Genomic DNA, 20,807 nt, shown 5'->3' on the forward strand with positions numbered 1-20,807 from the left:
GAAGACTTTAGAGTGACAGGCTAAAGCTCCCAACTTAGTTTATTGGGTTCTGATAAGAGATGTTAGCCCCCAAGTGGAGGGAATCAAGGGAACTCTAGAGTGAGAGTTGGTATCTTCCCTGCCTAGCCGGTCTTCAGAACTATTCAAACTTTAAATTAGCCAATATTTTTTATAGCATCTCTAGTAACGATAAAGAATGTTATTGCTCATATTTGGCACAATACAATTTGAGTACTACCACAATAGAATTCTTATACTTATTAATGATTATTGATAATGAGAAAGATATTTTCATATTAAGTGCTTTTATTTTACATAAACTCAAGTTATTTTTAGAAGTTTTATTATTTTGTCAAAATATCAAAAATAAAAAAAAGTTGATAAAAAAAAAGATTTGAATTTTAATGTTATGAAAATATCTATAGTTTAAGTAATTCTCTTTTTAGAATAGAAAGTTTGATGTTCAATAGTGCATATTACATAATTTTCTTATGGGTTTGATATTCATGTCTTAATCAAAAATTCTTATATTACTTGATAATGATACGTATACTTGCGTAGTATCCCAATATATCTAAATTAAAGAGTTAAATTCTTATTTTCTTCAGGAGCAAGTTTTTGATTCTGCTGTAAAGTAAGGAAATATAAGTGAAAATTATAATTAAATTCATTGTTATACTCTCGCATATAAACAGTCAGGATCAATCACCCACCTCAAGGAGTTCAATTTTTGAGTTTTGGCCATGGGGGCCTTCTTGGGTTTGGTGTTTTCCAACGGCTAAGGGTGGTTGGTCGGCCAGCTTAAGTCACCTCCACTGTGAAAGGTTAGAAATGGGGCGATGGGAAGTCAATTTGGTTCAAGCATGGGTAAGTGAAATTTTCTAAAGTGGGCAATGAGTTTGGGTTAGGTTCGGTTAACCATGGGCTCAACCCCATAGAAATGGCTTGGGATCATGTCCAATGTGGCTGGAGTTGTTGGGTCAACTTCTAGAGGCTTGGGTGATTGATTTGGCATGAGAAACATGCATTTGGTGGGATTAGGGTTTTGGTTAAGCTATTTTGGTGGGAGGTAAAAGAAGGTACTCCTTTTGGCACTTTGGGGTGCATGAGCCATGTGATGCTTATAAATGGTCCCCATGAATGGGCTCATGACATGCATGAGGCCATGGGTAATTTTCATGAAGATGGCATTTGGAGATTTTGAAAAGTGGGTAAGAGAATGCCATGGGACCAAAAATGGATGGGTTTATGAATTGATGCATGATGTGGGGTACCATGGTGTATGCTTTTGATTAAATGAATGATGAAAAGGAATTTGTCATGTTGCCTTTAATGGAAATTGAAATTAGGCTCAACTTATGGGCTTTTAATTTTTTTATGAAGAAATTGATTTTTGAGCTTTTAGGATAGTTTAAGGAAAATTGATTTTGGGATTGGCCAATGGGCTTGAAGGGCTTTGGAATTATCATGCAAACTTGATTTTGGTTATGGTATATTTGAATTGGTGTGCAGGCCAAATTTGGTGAATTTTTGAACTTGGTGGAATTTTGGTATGGATTTGGACATTTGGCTCAAAATTGGAAGTTTTTGGTTTGAAATTGAAATTTGGAATTTAATTTGGTGTTTGGTGAAATTGAATTTGAACTAGGCATTGGGGTTTGGAGTGCTTGAATTTAGGGTTAAATTGGGTATTTTGGGGAATTAGGTAATTTGGGAAAAAATGGATAAGTGATCATGCATGCATGACTAGCCATCTTGGGGGCCATAGGAAACCAAATGAGAACTCATTTATGAGTCTCCACATGTTGGTCTTAGCCAACTTAACCAATGGCTGAGGGCTTGAGACCACCATGTGAATTCCCCAAAGGGTTAAGGAGGTAGGTCCAATGTATAAGATTTTAGGGTTTTGGGGTATGTGGGGGATTTGATGGGTTTGTGTGTGTATAAGTGTGTGTGAGATCAAATCTGAGCCACCCAAGGTTGTACTAAGGCCTGATTGAACCTATAGTAACTCACTATTGAGTCTTCATATGTTAATCTTAGTCATCCCAAATGACAATTGGAGGTTTGTGACTACTCACGTGGGACTTCACAAGATGATTTAAGAATTGTTTTGAATATCTATGTGGGGTGGGATTCTCTCACTAGTCTTCTAAGATAGTCTATAGGAAAATCTTAAGGCTAGATCTGAGGTAACTAAATAGAAGAATTTGACATCATCAAAATTGAGGTCAACACCTATGTTTAGTGTTCACTTCTTGATTTTGTTTTTGCCTTTATTGTTTGTGCCTTATGCTAGACTTTGCGGATCTTTTCGTATTCTTAGTGGAGGTAACCATTTAGACTTATCTCTTGAGATACTCACACGTTGCTCATTGTGGATTTGATTGTGAAGGAAGTCTTGTCTCTTGTGCTCGACTCATGTTACAAGATTTCATGGTTGAGAGATTTTATAATGCTTCAATATTGTTGAGCCTTTGTTCCTAATCATAGATTACGGTAATCTTTCACTTGGGGTGCTTTGAATATTATAATAGAGTTGCAATTTTTTTTCTCTAGGATGCTAAAGTCAATTTTCAAATAATGTTCTGGCTGACACTAGTAGGAACTAAAATATTGAAATGAAATGATAAGGGTTAACTTGACTGAGAGAGTTTCTGAAGTGTTAACATAAAAAAAAGGTAATAAATGGTTGTGGGATGGTTGATTAAGATGTCTAGACATATAGATGCTTTGGACTATCAAAATGGCCTACCAAGAAATAAATGGCCTAATTAAACAATGATATTAATGTCAAATTTATTTCTTGCTCCAGTCCCATGTTTCTTTCTTAGTTATAAATAGTAAAGACACTTTTTTGTTTTAACTAGAAGGCAAAAAAAGTATAGAGTGTTATGCAGACTCAAGTGACGAGGAAAAGGAAGAGGTGAATTATATGCTCTCCTTTAATCTTCTCAAGTTTTTGTTTGTTATTGCCCAAATTGGTGAACCCTCTGTTTGCTTGCTTATGTATGAAGGTTATTTGGCTATAAAAATCCTCGTGGTAAAATTAAGAGAGTGATCTTGACAATAACATCCTCACAGTAACATTATTAGAACTCCTTTAATATTCGTCTTTGGCTATTAAAATTCTCACAGTAACATTAAGTTTGTCATTTTCCTTGCACTATCCACAATTGTGGATAGTGGTTAGGTTCATGTTAACCTATATGGATTTCCTTCGAGTGAAACATGTATTTGGTTTATAGCATGATTAATAGATTAGGCCTAATTTTTCATAGTTTAGTATACAATCACTCCAGGCGGTCAGTGAAATTGCATTTTTGTAGCTAACTCTCTCTTATGTGTGAGTGATACAATTTTTAAGAGAGTGATTTTAACCCAAACTTTATTTTTATTTCTTTTTTCATTGTTGTATGAGAGCACTTGAACTCTTCCATCTGATATGACTTGATAGAAGTGAGTTTTTGGCCTTCTCTATGCTAATGAAAGATTAAGCGCTAAAGTCAATTATGCATTTTTTATCCATGTTATGAGAGTTGGAGTAGTTTTTATGCTCAAGGCTTCAAGCCGTATCATCTGTGTAATATGATATACTAAAGACATTAATAAAAAATTAATTTATGCACACTTTTTCAATTTTTTTCTTTTATACTTGAATTATTGTATTTGTTGTTTTGTGGAAATAAATGAACTTGCTTGCATTTTTATTCTTTTAACATATTGCACTTTATTTGTATGTGGTATTATTTGGTATACTCATTACGTAGTCAAATTCTTGGCTCGTTGATATGAGTGTGTCTTTGCAAATCTCTTAAATGTTGAGCATAATGAAAATGAGCTTATAGTTTAAAATATTATTCGCATGTTCTTCTTTATGATAATTATTTTTTATAGATGAATAGTGTATTTAGAAATTCATACAGCTGGGTTAAGCTTAGATGCTAGTAAGTTCCCTCAAAATTTTCTTCTATATAGTTTTCCCTTGTATTAATTTTAAGAATAGATAGACTTAAGAACTTTGCTAGACAATGTATTTCATTTGCCTTTAGGACATCTGGTTCTCCTACCATTATTTCTTTCTGATGGCTTCCTGAGCATCTCCTACAAGAGTTTATACCTGAGAGCTTTTAGTTTTCCCTCCGAAATTAACCATTCAACTTTGTAGCTCAGTATTTTTTACTTGACCATACTTTTCATATAATAATGAAGGGGAAGTTTTTTAAGGAAAATTAAGAATATACAAAAAATTGACTATTTTATAGTTGAGTTTGTATGGACAATTTCTCAAGCTTTTGAAATAAACTAGATGATTTAATAAATATTTTAAGGGTAAAGAAGTTATTATCTCCATTATAGGTTATGGAGACTTCATTTTCAATGTGGGTCTTTAGCATTCAAGCTTATTCTAGAATAATCTAGGATCCTACCCATGTTTGGTTAGATTTTTTTACTGTTTGATTGCATGCTATGAGGTATCGCTTCTTTAACACCAAGTTGCCACACTTGAAATTTTTCTCTTCTGCATGTGAGTTGTATTACTTTCTGAATCTTCACTTGGTCTACACTCTTACTTCATGGTTGCATGAGCTCATAATTCTCTAGGGGATTCAGTGATTTTTAAATGCCTTAATCATTATTAATTTGCTATTTAGTGAGCTACATCTCTTCGTAATTCAATGCAGTGAGTACTCTTTAGTAATGTTGATTGTACCTCATAGAGAGCATTGCTTTGGAACCATAGGAGAGGACAAAATTCATTTGAATTCTTACTATTAATGGAATTATCCTTCATGCCCATAATAGGATGAGAGTATATTAATCCACTTTTTTTTAGTGTCTTCAACCTTATTTCTGAGGAGATTGAGGATTAGCTTGTTTGTTGCTTTCAGCCAGTTGTTCATTCTCGGATGATGGATTTAGGTGAATTCCTTTCTTTGACTAAAATCTTTGGCATTCTTATCAAAGAATTAGTTGTTAATTTTGTGATTATGAAATAGTTAATTCATATCTATAAATGATATCTATCCAAATTAAATTATGCACAACTTCCACTGCAATTTTTAATAAAGCCCTCAGTTCGATTCACTTGGAAAAAAGTCAACCACCACCAAAATGAACTTTTTCTAGCCTTTAGAAGTAGGAAAAGAACTAAGGAAGTTTAGTCCTCAAATGATTAGAGCTTATGATCGACTAAATGTTGTGAGAGGATTGTCACTCATGACACTGCTCACATCTTTTGAAGAAATCTTTCGAGTTTTTTTTTGTAGTGTGGGCTTAAGTTATCATTATCTTAATGTGTGAAGCCAATATACATCTAGGACAACTTAATCTTCATTAATGCATTAAGAGGGACAAGGAAAATTGCATTTTTGTAGCTAACTCTCTCTTATGTGTGAGTGATACAATTTTTAAGAGAGTGATTTTAACCCAAACTTTATTTTTATTTCTTTTTTCATTGTTGTATGAGAGCACTTGAACTCTTCCATCTGATATGACTTGATAGAAGTGAGTTTTTGGCCTTCTCTATGCTAATGAAAGATTAAGCGCTAAAGTCAATTATGCATTTTTTATCCATGTTATGAGAGTTGGAGTAGTTTTTATGCTCAAGGCTTCAAGCCGTATCATCTGTGTAATATGATATACTAAAGACATTAATAAAAAATTAATTTATGCACACTTTTTCAATTTTTTTCTTTTATACTTGAATTATTGTATTTGTTGTTTTGTGGAAATAAATGAACTTGCTTGCATTTTTATTCTTTTAACATATTGCACTTTATTTGTATGTGGTATTATTTGGTATACTCATTACGTAGTCAAATTCTTGGCTCGTTGATATGAGTGTGTCTTTGCAAATCTCTTAAATGTTGAGCATAATGAAAATGAGCTTATAGTTTAAAATATTATTCGCATGTTCTTCTTTATGATAATTATTTTTTATAGATGAATAGTGTATTTAGAAATTCATACAGCTGGGTTAAGCTTAGATGCTAGTAAGTTCCCTCAAAATTTTCTTCTATATAGTTTTCCCTTGTATTAATTTTAAGAATAGATAGACTTAAGAACTTTGCTAGACAATGTATTTCATTTGCCTTTAGGACATCTGGTTCTCCTACCATTATTTCTTTCTGATGGCTTCCTGAGCATCTCCTACAAGAGTTTATACCTGAGAGCTTTTAGTTTTCCCTCCGAAATTAACCATTCAACTTTGTAGCTCAGTATTTTTTACTTGACCATACTTTTCATATAATAATGAAGGGGAAGTTTTTTAAGGAAAATTAAGAATATACAAAAAATTGACTATTTTATAGTTGAGTTTGTATGGACAATTTCTCAAGCTTTTGAAATAAACTAGATGATTTAATAAATATTTTAAGGGTAAAGAAGTTATTATCTCCATTATAGGTTATGGAGACTTCATTTTCAATGTGGGTCTTTAGCATTCAAGCTTATTCTAGAATAATCTAGGATCCTACCCATGTTTGGTTAGATTTTTTTACTGTTTGATTGCATGCTATGAGGTATCGCTTCTTTAACACCAAGTTGCCACACTTGAAATTTTTCTCTTCTGCATGTGAGTTGTATTACTTTCTGAATCTTCACTTGGTCTACACTCTTACTTCATGGTTGCATGAGCTCATAATTCTCTAGGGGATTCAGTGATTTTTAAATGCCTTAATCATTATTAATTTGCTATTTAGTGAGCTACATCTCTTCGTAATTCAATGCAGTGAGTACTCTTTAGTAATGTTGATTGTACCTCATAGAGAGCATTGCTTTGGAACCATAGGAGAGGACAAAATTCATTTGAATTCTTACTATTAATGGAATTATCCTTCATGCCCATAATAGGATGAGAGTATATTAATCCACTTTTTTTTAGTGTCTTCAACCTTATTTCTGAGGAGATTGAGGATTAGCTTGTTTGTTGCTTTCAGCCAGTTGTTCATTCTCGGATGATGGATTTAGGTGAATTCCTTTCTTTGACTAAAATCTTTGGCATTCTTATCAAAGAATTAGTTGTTAATTTTGTGATTATGAAATAGTTAATTCATATCTATAAATGATATCTATCCAAATTAAATTATGCACAACTTCCACTGCAATTTTTAATAAAGCCCTCAGTTCGATTCACTTGGAAAAAAGTCAACCACCACCAAAATGAACTTTTTCTAGCCTTTAGAAGTAGGAAAAGAACTAAGGAAGTTTAGTCCTCAAATGATTAGAGCTTATGATCGACTAAATGTTGTGAGAGGATTGTCACTCATGACACTGCTCACATCTTTTGAAGAAATCTTTCGAGTTTTTTTTTGTAGTGTGGGCTTAAGTTATCATTATCTTAATGTGTGAAGCCAATATACATCTAGGACAACTTAATCTTCATTAATGCATTAAGAGGGACAAGGAAGTAACATACATCCATGATGACTTGTCATCAAATGGTAGATACGGCCCGTTTGTTGCAGTTTATTTGGTGTGGAGGGGTTTTGAAAATGCACCTAGCCTGTTTGGGTAAACTGCGTTTTGGTAGCTTTGCGTTTTCAAAAAGCTGAAAACAGCGTTTTCACACCGCACCTATCTAAATGCGGTGGCAGCTTTCTGGCAGCGGTCTGACTTTTCTAAAAAAAAATAAAAATATCGTAATAGCCACCGCACCTAGCTTATTAGTAAATTATTTTTAATTAGCTTATCAACATATTATTCAATAAGTTGCAGCTGCCCCAAACAGACAGTTGTTTTTCTTCTTAAATTTATGGGATCTTTTACATAAGTTGGTATGATTCTCACTTTTAAAACGTCAGCGTAGGGATACATGTTACCATTCAATACAAAGAAATTTCAAGATCACTAATAACTAGCCAGAGTATGATTAGATTGAGATTTTGCTCAAGGAATAGGGGCTAAGTATTTATTAGCCCACTATAATTCACAGCCGATAATAAACTGAGTAAATGGTTAGTATGGAGATGGGGAAGAGATGATAGTGAAGTATCTTTTTAAATTTAAGACAAAAATTATAACATTTAAATTTTTTTAAAGATTCAACGCAACCCAGGGAACCAGGATCTACTCACTGATCTCCTATCAAAGTGGATTAATCCTAATGAAAAGTCACCTGATATTTTAAAAGCTGAAGTAACGAAAGTAGAAATCATCAAAATAAATCAACTAACCTCCAAATATATTAAACAATTATTAACATTAATTTCATATCATTTGAAAAATTATCTATTAAAAATCATACAATCTCATTCAATTAAACCCATTAAGCATAGATCAAATATTTAATTAGTGGCTGGACTAGTCAGCGTTAAAAGAAATCAGTTACATCTTGGGTCATGATACCGCCTAGAACATTTTTTATCAATAAAGGTTTATGCATCTACAAAGGACTTGCTACCTCGATTGGGTTCTCATCTTCCGCGTGTTTGAGTCTTCTTGTCGGAACCTTTACATGGATTTTTTATTGCGTCAGGACACCAAGACACCGGACGCAAATTTTGCATTCGGTGTCCAATCAAAATCATCCAAATTAAAGAGTGAGTCCTACTCCAAAAAAAAAAAAAAATCATTTTCATTTTGGTAGTTCTAATTGGTAGTTCTAATTGGACACCGGATGCAAGTTCTGATGCAATAAAAGCTCCTTTGCATGCCCATAAATTTGAAACTAGCATACGCCAATTAGCTCAGTGTAAGGGAAGTGTTTACAAAAGAAATATAAAAGCTAGATGCTTTATATTCTCTTACAACTCATAAGCATGATTATATCTTATTAAGAGGAAAAAAAAAGGAGAACAAATGAGATAGACCCATCCTAAATTCCTTAGTTCTTCAGATAATAGTTCAATTTTTACATGTTAAGAAAAGAAGAAAAAGATACAAACATGACTTTCATATTTGAACACTATACAAAAACATCAAAATTTTCTAACAAAAGTTGCAAGAAAAGTTGGTCAACACAAAAATGAGAATTACAGACCAATCTAAGAAAGGACATCTAAATTTAACTCTAGGCCCCTAAATTTTGCATAATGACGAATTCACAAGTTGAACCGATGAACTTTCTAAAATGCTAACAAAAGAAGCTATATAATGCTGATTGATGGCTACAGCTATTCTGCAAATTGAAGTTTCCACAATTCTACTTTAAAAACTAATGCCCGCCTGGATTTATCTCAAAATTTCAGGAATCATTATATAATCAATATTTTCACTTTCTGAACTTGTAAAAGACTATTCTATTATCAGTTACTAATAGAAACAATATTTTCACCTATTGTACTTTACAAACTTAGCAATATCAGAGAATCCAGCCTCCAAGTAGCATTCAGAGACACGATCCACAACTTCATTCCAACTTCCATCAATTGAGGCTAAATCTAACAAAAACGCAGCTTCATCAAGAGCCACCTGCAGTACTAGTGATATTTAGAAAATCAAACAAGAGGAACATATTTTGATTTTCAAAACTGAAGCTTTATCTCATAAAATGCAATTTAATCCCACCTGTTCTGGCATTTTTCCCTTCTTCAGATCTTCCTTCTTGCCCTCCTCTGTCACCTTCTCTTTTATATACTCAATCTGCTCATCTTCCCACTGTGCAATCTCAGCAACTTCCTGCAAAATTAAATAGTGGCAAATCAGATCAGTTAAATTAAACAGGATCAATACTAGATGAAATATTTCATATATACTTGATATCTACAACCCAGTGTCCACCATGGCTGTTTCAGGGCTCCCCGAGCTGCATCTTTGGCCTCATGTTTGCGCCCTACCCTACAACGAATAGCATAGTTAAAGGTTATTTCTTGAGATATCAAAAAGCGATGTCTTGATAGAAGTTTTGAGATTTAGATATCTATGAACTTCAGTAAAATCTCCGCATTGAAAACAAAAGGCCTTCCAAATCCTGGAAAGTGATTCCTTGTGTAGAACTCCCCAGTAACCAGTGCTGAAACCTAACAATAAACAAGCTGTAACTATGAGAATGTTACTGGAATGAAACCTGGATAAGTACATAATCTTCTGGGTATAAATAACTAAATGGTTGAGGTGTTACATAATCTTTTCTCTGCAAATGGCGTGCCACTTTCCGCTCTATCACATCTGGAAACAGACCGACCTAAGATGTTGATGTTAAGCATAAATTCCTCCCTCTTAATCTCATCAAGTAGAAGTATCCATAAAGTTTGTGACAAACCTTCAACAGATAGTTATCAATATCAGTAATACCAGATGATATAAGATCTCCTTTGTTATATAACTCTCTTCCAAGAACGGCAGCAGCATCCGAAAACTTGTTTTCCTGGATGACATTGGCATCTTCCTCAGCAAGCATTCTATGAATGTATTGGTCCACCTATAACATTTGGAAAAAGCCAAAAAAAAAAAAAACTATAATAATAATAATAAATAAATAAATAAATAAAATCATTGGATATAGTTAATTTAACAAGTACCATGAGATAATATTCTAGCAACTACGTATGCATGTATCTAGTTCAGCATCAATGAAAGTCTAATTTTACAATTATGTATACTTTTCAAATAATAATCTAAATCACATAAAATTCGGAACAAAGGAGGCAAAATTAATCCTAAACCATCCATTAAGAACTTTTTATTATTTGGATAGAACCACCAGCCTCACATTTGGAAAAATCCATATATTTTTATGTAGCATACAGCAGTAACATTATTAGCATCTTAAAGCTATATCCCTAAATCTTAAAATTCAAAAAATTAAAGCAAGGAAGAAATTGAGATATCCTGTCAACCCATCCTAAAGCTTCATTTGATAATTTATGCGCTTATTTCATTTAATATGAAAAATAAGAAAGCACACCTACTCTCGCAGAAAGGGACAAGCTATCAATCCACACTGAGGCTTCATTTGATAATGCTATGTTCGTATGACATTTAATATGCAAAATTAGAAAACGAGAGGTACGAGCTATTGTAAAACTGTCTCTAGTTTAGTCATGAAGAATGTGGCTTGTAGTATAGTAATGCACACACTTTTCTACAGAGAAAAGTCTCAGAATGGTACCTTTGCATAGTGTCATCTTAGTCCAAAAGTTTATAAAGATATACATTTAGTCCCAGATTATTTTTATATGGGTTAAAATAATCCTCAATGAGGACTATTTTAGCCCAATTAAAATAATCTGAGAACTAATTTAACACTTCTATAAACTCTGAATAGTCAAGGGATTTTTTATACTTTAATTTTTTCCTACACAAATAAAAGTTAAACAAAAGGTTTACTTGGCATGCATTTTTGAAAAACCAATATAATCTAGAAAATGTTAGATAATAGTTGCAATTCATGTGGATCTCCTTCTTAGCTAGCACAACCATGGGTAACACACTTGAAAAGTAGTTTGTCCATTTCCCTGAAAGTACCAATAACTTTATTTAACGTAGGAAAACACAAAAATAGCTTAAAAGTATCACAAGAAGCACAAGGCTTCAACGACGAATTCTATATTTTCTGAAGTGCAACAAAAATTTGGCGTGCACAACTACCATCCATACAAGGTTTGATTAAACAACTTTGCAATCATGGGGAGCAAATTACAGATCAACTCAAACATCACTTTGTGAGTAGAAATGGCTTTTTCGTGCAGCAAAAGGCAACATAACAAAGAATACCAAACTAAGACTGGCGTCATCTGGGATTGGACTTAAACATATAGACATTATTGCTTGATGCCTTTTTATTTGAATTAATTGGTAGTTCACTTTAATAGATCGTCTCGAAAATTCATAACAATGACACATATAATTTTAGTTTGCTTAATCTTACACTTTTTGCCAAGTACCACACCCCATGCTTTCGAACTTCCACAACTGGCATCTCCATCCTATAGAGCATAAGAAGAGTGAACAGATTTTATTTATTTGTTTGTTTTTTTTGCATCAAGAGTGAACTATAAGTTACCACAGAAAGCTTTAAAATAAGTGCAAAGATAAGTGTGCAATTACCCAGGTGGAGATGTTGGCCACCTTAGTAAGGACGTGAAAGTACCTTACATCATAATAAAACAAAATGTTCTCGATAAAAATCACTTTACACAAAAACAAAGAAAAAGAAAAAGAAAAAAAGCATTTAACAATGAAATTTTCAATCACAAACTTTACTCAATATAAAGGATTTATGATAACCTGAAAAGCTTTCTGATAGAGGAATAACAAGGGGAATGAGTCCTTCCTTCGCTCCTGGAGGTACTATAGTTTCACCTGCAAAAAATTGGTAAAAAATTATCGTAGACTATCATTGAGCATTGCTTATGTGCTCAGTTGTAAGCTACTTCAAATTTGAACAAATCATGCTGTTATAAGTTATAACCGAAGAAACCTACACAAAATGACTTCAACTATGTACATTTATAACCACTTATTCAAAATCATCTATAAGAATCCCTTTACCAAAAGAAAAATTAAATTTCGAGAGTTAAAATATCAGCAAAAATCTTAAATGTGTAATGCATGCCTCCATTAGAAAATCATAAAATGAGAACTACTGAACTGAAGGCCCTATTTGAAATGCAGTGGTAGGCCAGTCCCAAAAATATCTCCACATTATTTCATTCAGTATCAGAAACAAGGTTTGAAAACCATATGCCTGAAAATGATTGCAGAATTGCCTTTTTAAGGTTCAATGTATAAACAATTCATAGTAGAGACCTGGATATCTGCACTTCAAGAAAAGATTAGAAAGCCTTCTACCAAATTTAAACCAATAATGATATTTTAATTAAAAAAGATTAATATAATACAATGAATTTATACTTCGATCAAGGAACTTAACAAAATGCACAGGATGTTTGGCGGTATATGAAAGATTAATCCCAACAATGCCAATTTGAATAATCGTATGTTAGCGATCAGACAAGAAGAATTTTAAAATTCTTTCACTCAATTACCACAATAATTTGAGTAATTGTAACATAGGAAGAGTGTCTGATAATGACTGAAAAAAGGATCATGTATTCACCAACAAGTATGGTATTGGAAAGTTACATAAAATAAAATTCAATTTGTATAAAGCAAAATAATTGGTTCATATTGTTCCGGCTCATCTGAGATTGTAATCTTAACAAATAAGCTTCAACAGATTAATGAAATTTAACAAACAAATGCCACATGCTACGAATTATGATGGAAATCTTAATTTCATAAAATTTAAAATGATCATTATATTCTTCAACGCTTAGCTTAAGAGGATGCAACAAAATCTATTTAATAAATCCATAGTAACCGTTCATAAAATGTTTTTTGATCATGCACTAAATAAAGCTTTTTCTACCCTCTGTGCTTTACGTGAGAAATAAATAAGGTACAAGTGAATTTAATTAGTAGCACCTACTAGACAGTTTTTAGCAGGTAGGATTCTCTCTATTCTAACTTTCATTTAAATTTAAATTTGCATATTTTTAGAAAGAATAAGAACGTTGTACCATACAAAGTTGTCTGAAGAGCTTATTCAAATAAACAAAAGTCAATTGTGTAGATAGCACCATTATTAAAAGAAATATAGCTTTCATAATTTACCTTAAGAGTAAAGTGCTAAAATAGTTCCCGGCTATTTACATGGGGTAATTTTAGTCCCAGAATTTATAGAAATGCCAAAATAATCTCCAACTATTTTAAAATTGAGCTCTAATAGTCCGTCATAGGGACTATTTTGACACTTTTATAAACTCGGGAGTGAAACGATCACATGTAAATAGTTAGAGACAATTTTGGCACTTTACTCCTTAGCTTAATGACAATCTTCATTCTATATCTTTAATAGAAGTTTATGAGAAATGTCTTATGTCATAATATTTGTATTATGCCTTAGAGATGTAAAAAATAGCACTATTAAAATTGATGTACCATATGATTGTATACTTACTCTTTCATCATCCGCATTAATTTAATTCCCACAACGAGGTTGACATTCTCAATCCTTCTTATTCATAATTTTTTTTCTTTAAGAGGTGTGTGTGATGTTAAATCATATGCAAGTGCTACTCATGATCTCTGACTTCTAACTCAATTAGCACACTATGAGGGTTCAACAAAATGCCCTTAATTTTTTTAGCCTATCGAAAAGACTTAAGATGGGATTTCATTATTCTGTAGTCGGGGATCGAATCTAAGATGTTGACAATAATTTCCAAGGTCCATATTAACAGGACTAGTTTATAACAACAACAAAATTTCCTAGATAGTTTCAACATTTTAGATTTACTTTAATATATCATGATTTATGGCATAGATATTGGACATCTCTAATTATTTAAATCCCTATAATGGTGGAATTGTAAATTAATCTAAAGAGAATTAATTCATCCAGCTAGTGAAGACCTTTTTGAGTTTGTAGTTTTGTCGCATGGCATTTCAACAAAACCTTTCAAAGGCTCAAAAAATTAAAGAGAGGTTTGAGCAAAAGACTTGTTTTAATGGTAGGAACTTCATGGACTCACCACTTTGAATAGAAGATTTATTCAGGAACCAGATTACATCATGTCTCTAATCAATATTAGCATGAAAAAATGGGATTTAAGATGAATCGGTGAAGTTACTATGAGGTTGTTTGTGTTCACTTTTGATTATTTTTTAATTTATTTTTAAATTGTTTTGTTTATGATTTTACCTGAAACAAAACATGTTTTTTTTTTTTTGGGTCAACCGTGAAGGGTGTGCATGTTGCATTAACATAAAAATAAAGGGTTACAAAATGATTCCATAAGAGCCACCAAAAGGCAAAAAGAAAAAGGTTGCTAAGCAGTAACCCCAACAAAATTCCTATCCCTTATAACAAAAGAAAGCAAGGGATGACTATCATGTAATTCTTTAACAAAAAAGCTATTTTGTAAGGCAAGTTGAGCACAAAAATGAGCTGCCCATATGTTTGATATGTTATAACATAGTTGTTTTTAAAAGAACATAAATAAATTTTTATGTGTTTTGAATGCTTTTGAAAAACAAGTTCATTAAATTTTGAAAATAAAAAATAAAAGCATGAAAAAAAGGACATTAAACAAAAATGTTTGAAAATAAAAAGAAAAACAAAAATAAAAAATAAAAAACAAAAGTGACCACAAAGAAGCTCGAAAGCTTTATAAATAGTAAGGAATAGAATAACCATGCGCCCATGTTTTAGGAATAGGAAAGCAATCCAAAATATGCCCTCCTTGACAATGTTAATTAAAGCAAAATTTTAGAACACAAAAGTACGGCTAGACATTCTACCTTTTCACAAAGCAAGATCAAGCCCTAAAATATTAGAAGTCCCAGAAACAATCCATTATAAAACTTTATAAATAAAACAAGATTTGTCACGATTTAGCTTGGGGTTTGAAATTAATCAAGACAAGGCCAGACGGTAGTATAGTGAGAATTAATTTTTTCATATTTATTTATAATTTAATAAATGAAAGAGTCACTGATCAAATCAAATTAAAACGGTAAAATTAATTTTACCACATTATTGATTGTCCACGTCTTCTATAAACATATTTTATTCTATAGTTCATCATTTAATCAATTAAATAAACCCGAAAAGTTAGTTTAAAAATAATCGAAAGCTAAACAAGCTCGTGAATACTCGTACTCCTAAACCACAGTAATGCAAGGGAAAAGAAAAACAATATGCATATCAGTTAAGCTTTTTAATAAATCAATATAATCAATTAATATGTTATTCAATGAATTTTACTATATAAATATCATTTTATATATGTACAGCCGTCACAGGAGCACCATTTAAAAATTTGTATCAATTAAAGTATTATAATATCAATATCATTATTCATATACGTTCATGAGTATCTTAGTATTCCCCTCACTAGTAGCATAACAGGGTGAGTCCATCATAATCAGTCATGCATAATCAAGCAGTCAACATAAATATATCATTCATATGTTCATCGTATTCAATTCAATATATTATAATACACCAATGCATGATAGTAAATAACTACAAACATTTATAACAACATCATCGATAAAGAAAATGATATCTCAATCAGAATAATGTATGTGCAAGTATCATTAAGTGTAAAATATTTGGGAAAAAATAAATTATTAGTATAGATTAAAAGTATGAGTACTCATCTCGACGATTAATATGTTATTTGATTTGTTTTGACATCAATTCTACTAGAATTGAAAGCCTAAAATAAATATGGTATAAAATTTAATTAATTTATTATTTTAATAAACTATTAGTTTTCATTATTTAAGTATTAAATTTACTTTATGTAATCCTGTTTAATTTCTATTCAACACGCACACACGTCTTACTATTATTATTATTATTATTATTAATTTTTATTATTAAACCCTACCTCTTTCTATCGAAGGAATCGCATTTGAGTCGTCGCTATTCTTCTCCACGTAATTTCCTTCGATTGCCTCCCTTCCGCACCAGCCGTCGGCGCCTCCTTTCCTTGCTCCACTACTCGACTGATGCCTCTTCTTCCTTAGCGTGACAGAGACGTCGCCTCTGCCTTAATCCTCACATCATCCTCCTCTCCTTTGCACACTGCTCGACTCCCAAATAAGTCGGTCTGTGAGTTATACAGTAGAATTCACTTCTTGACCTCCATTCGCTTCCTCTCCCACTCTGTTCAATTTCCCGTTCCTCACTTTTACTTCTTCGGCTTCCGACTCATCATTTCCTCTCCTTCGATTCTTCGTTTCTTCACCCGGGCAACTCAAACTAGGCATTACAAGACTATTAAAAATAAATAAAATATAAAAAGGTAAAATAATTTATAAATTAATACAAACAAATGGTGTAAAAATATGAGATAAACACCCTTGGAAAAAATATAAAATAAATTATAAATGAAAAAAATACTCCTCAGAATACTCATTCTAAATTCCAGTTGAAATGGACATATGAAATAAAAGAAATTAGAAAAGAACCAAACATGATAAACTATAACTTACTCATGAATTCCTTGTCTAACTTATTATAGTAAATATTCCTCAACAAATAACAAATTAGAAAAAAAAATAAAAAGGGTAGCCTAGGAATTATTGATAAGAAAAAAACAAAATGAGAATATTTGCACCTTCAAGGGCTTGTGCATGTTGTTTTTAAGGGTATGCACCGTAGATCTCCACTCCAGAGATCAAAGGGAATGGTACTCAACCAAAAGTTGATGGAGGAGTTCATGTGCTTTCTTTTTTTTCCCCTTTCTTGAAAATGAATAAAGGACCAACCAGAACCAAAATTGTGGATTCAAGGCTGTGAAATAAGCGTGTTACGCAGCTTGAGTTTTTTTCAAGCCTAGGAATTACTAAGCGTGTTAAACAGCTTGAGTTTTTTTCAAGAGTGCAATTTAATCATGATGTCACATTGGAATTGAAACACACACACACACACGTTGAATTTCTCAGCAGAGTTTTCTCTATTCTAACAATTGTAGTCCAAATCCTCGAGCTTAAATTAAAATAAAGATAGTACCAATCAGGTAGTAACATTAGTTTCATTTATCATGTCATTAGGGATGGCTACCTATTTGAACTTATAGGTTATATATTTATTATTCCTTTATCCTCTATTATATTAAGAACTTTAATCAAGCATAGTGGGAGCATAGCTGATCGACTCAAAGGACCCAAGTATTGATCCCATGAGCACATGTACCTCCTGTTAGCTCATTATTAATTTGATGATTACAAATCTTGAATGGTGTCATGAATACATATCTTGGCTCATGCTGTAAGCACTATATCTACGAAACCTCAATCGCCCTATTAAAGGAAAGAGCTTGAATTCTTAGGTGAAAGGTTTTTGAAGGCCAATGGATGCAATCACTGAAGCAAAATAATGCCATTAGGATATGGTGCTACTCTTTAAACAAAATCATTTCATCCTGCTTAAACTATCGTATTAAGAAATTAACTAAGAGCGGAAAAAAAATAGTCAACCAAACAAAGTAGCAGGCAATGCAATAACTTAGGCTTTACCTCGTGCTTGGAGCATGTTCAGCAAACAATGGAGACGTTCTGGAGGGTTCGCAACAGCTACATCTCTAATGAAAGATATATGGTCTGCGTATCCCAAACATCAACTATTGTAAGCTAAAAAATATCAACAATTTGATTTTATCTACTACAAGATGCCCCCAAAATCATGCATCACCGAAATAATTAAAAAAAAAAGTGCATAAAACGACGACCTAAATCTTTCCGACAACTCCTCAAGAACGATGAGGAAACAGAATAGTAATGCTAGGATAACAAGAAAGACATCACGGCTAATAAGTAATGGAGTTCCGGGAAAAAAAGTAAGAACATTAAAACTCCCCCCCATAGTTATCGAAACAAACTAACAAAAGCATTTGTCATAGGAGAGCTCCGTATTCATGAAAAGGAATCAATTTCTGTTCAGACACGATCTAAATTTAAAAATTACACACTGAGCATAACATATTATAAGAAGTCGAACAAATGCCTCAAAGAAAGCTAGAATCTAGAGATTATCGTCCATAGGATAAAACTAACAACCACAAAGGATTGCTGGAGAAGAGGAGAAAAAAAATGGTGAAACCGGGAAAGATAGGAGTTACCGATGAAGGTGTACGTGGAGACTGAGGTAGTAGAAGGATAAGAGGCAGAGGAGCATCGAACGCCAGCAGCACCCGAGTGGAGAGACGGCACAGCAGATGCAAGGCAAGACCTGCACGCCAATCCCGCTCCTACCGTCATTTTTTCGCCCTACGGTTTTACAGACCTTGGAACAACTATCGCATAGGATGGCCGAGCTCGTCCTCCTCTCGTCGCAGGATTAAGATTGCGCTTAGCGCTCGCTAGCGTTAAGTGTGACCTTCAACGGCTTAGCCTGTTTGCTCTCCGAACTTAATTTTGTTGTACCGAAATGGGTTTGGTTCTTTTTCCTCAGTTACTGTTCATTTTGGGAGTCCAGTAGGAATGTGAAAACAAATCATTGGTATTTGGGGAAGTAAGTAGTTATAGAAGATGAGGTTCAGAGAATATTTCCCGGATGCATGAAAGAGTTCATTTTATAACTCTTCATAGTGTGTATGCACATATTTATGGGTGCCTATACATTTGATTTGTAGTGTATGCTTGTGAACCAATGGTTGATCTTGAAGTGGATGTATTTTGACGTCTCGAGTGTTCTCTTCTTCTGATGTGAGGATTGGAATTGCTTTGTTGTAATATCGTGAAGTGTGTCTATATCGTTTGACGCTTCTGAGGTGGAGAGTTAGCTTGTTTTAAATATCTTGGAAGTGGCATACAAGAAATGGCAAATGAGCAATGGCTTGGTGAAAAATGTCGGTGATTTGGTTGGGGGAGGAGATGTGATGAACGATGACGGCTTGATCTTTGATCCGCTTGTAGATGAATTGAAAATCTATTTCGATGTGCTTTGTCATGGAGTGAAAGATGAGATTGTTATCAAGGGCTGAGGTTTAAACATTTTTACAATAAAGGGGGTGGGTGAGGGGTTGGTATGCAAAGTATTGAAAATTTTGGAAGCAACATGATTTCAACTGTTGTGGTGGAGAGTACTCAATATTTTGTCTCCGTGGAGGATTTTATGATTATTGTTTGTTTTTTTCGTGCACAAGGAGAAGGGGGTTTTTTTTTTAGAAAGATGCAATAGCCAGTTGTTGATTTTCTATTGGAGGTGTTCCCTGCTCAACAGGAGTTTGAGTAAGCATGGAAGTTGAAGTTGGAGGGGATGATGGTAAGCCCATTGTTATGGTTCCTTTTATGTATCAGAGTAGTCGTTGAGGTTAGTGGTGTAATCTTGTTGAAGGTTTAGAAGGCTTTGACAGAGTTTGTTTACTACGACTGTGATATTTGGGCATGTTGAGGTATTGTAGGGAGTCGACGATGTGTCAGTATAATTTTGGGTAAGGACAGGATTGGGGGTCAGTGCAGATTGTGAGTTGTTGGTGTTTGAAGGGGTTTACATGAGTTCATGCCTATTTTGTTTTGAGTACATTTTATGTGTATGTGGATTAGTTGAGGTGGATGCCTTTGTTAACTTGATACCTAGAAAGTTGTCAAAGTGTTTGATGTTTTTGGTTGTGAATGAGCTTTCGAGTTGTGTGTTGATTTTTGAGATGGTGGTGGGATCATTCCTGGAGATCAGGATATCATCAACATAGATAAGGATGTAAGTTTTTGGATCGGGAGATCATAAGGGAGGGGTCAGTTGTGTTTTATTTGATGTTGAGTGCCTCTAGTGTGGTGGTGAGTGTGTTCTACTTTTTTATAGGGGACTGTTTGAGTTTGTAGAGAGTTTTTTTTTTTTTCTTTTTTTTTTTTTATGGAGACAAACGTGATTGCCTTAGAATGGTCTTGGAAGCCAGGAGGTTGGCTCATGAGAGCTACTCAATTTAGATTGTCATGAGGAAATATGTTTGAGATGCCTAGTTGGGTTATTGGCAACTGTTTGTGTGTTGTAATGGTTAGAAGAGTGTTGACTCCATAATTTTGGTGATAATAAAATCATGATTGATAGATCTAATATTTTCTTATGGAGAAATTTTAGGACCAGATGATTGACTCTGAAAAAATTTTGAAGCTCGAGATAATTATAACCAGCTCAAAAATCACACTTTATAACTTTATTGATTATATTGATAAAACTAAACTAGAATTATAACTTTTTTTAACTAAAAATAATTGTTAAAACAAAAAAAACATATTTTTTATATATTTAAATAAGTAAATTTAATTATAATATGTTCGGCAACATATTAGATCCCTTATATTTTTTTTAAAATATTATTTTATAATTTTATATTTGTAAATTCTTT

At 32.9% G+C, this 20,807-nt stretch overlaps 1 protein-coding gene across 1 annotated transcript; it reads right to left on the reverse strand.

The window, feature by feature from the left end:
• Window positions 1-9,023: 9,023 nt before the first annotated feature.
• LOC110031802 lies at window positions 9,024-18,835 on the reverse strand. Its single transcript, XM_020735200.1, has 11 exons — window positions 18,582-18,835; window positions 17,980-18,063; window positions 12,172-12,246; window positions 11,992-12,034; window positions 11,813-11,870; window positions 10,205-10,363; window positions 10,064-10,126; window positions 9,871-9,962; window positions 9,699-9,780; window positions 9,511-9,621; window positions 9,024-9,414 (listed from the first exon to the last, which is right to left on the reverse strand). Exons 1-11 carry the CDS (start codon window positions 18,718-18,720, stop codon window positions 9,274-9,276), a joined length of 1,047 nt encoding a protein of 348 aa, XP_020590859.1. The 5' UTR covers window positions 18,721-18,835; the 3' UTR covers window positions 9,024-9,273.
• Between the last annotated feature and the right edge of the window lie 1,972 nt (window positions 18,836-20,807).

This window comes from Phalaenopsis equestris, unplaced genomic scaffold (assembly GCF_001263595.1).
Source record: "Phalaenopsis equestris unplaced genomic scaffold, ASM126359v1 Scaffold000841, whole genome shotgun sequence".
Classification (NCBI taxonomy): domain Eukaryota; kingdom Viridiplantae; phylum Streptophyta; class Magnoliopsida; order Asparagales; family Orchidaceae; genus Phalaenopsis; species Phalaenopsis equestris.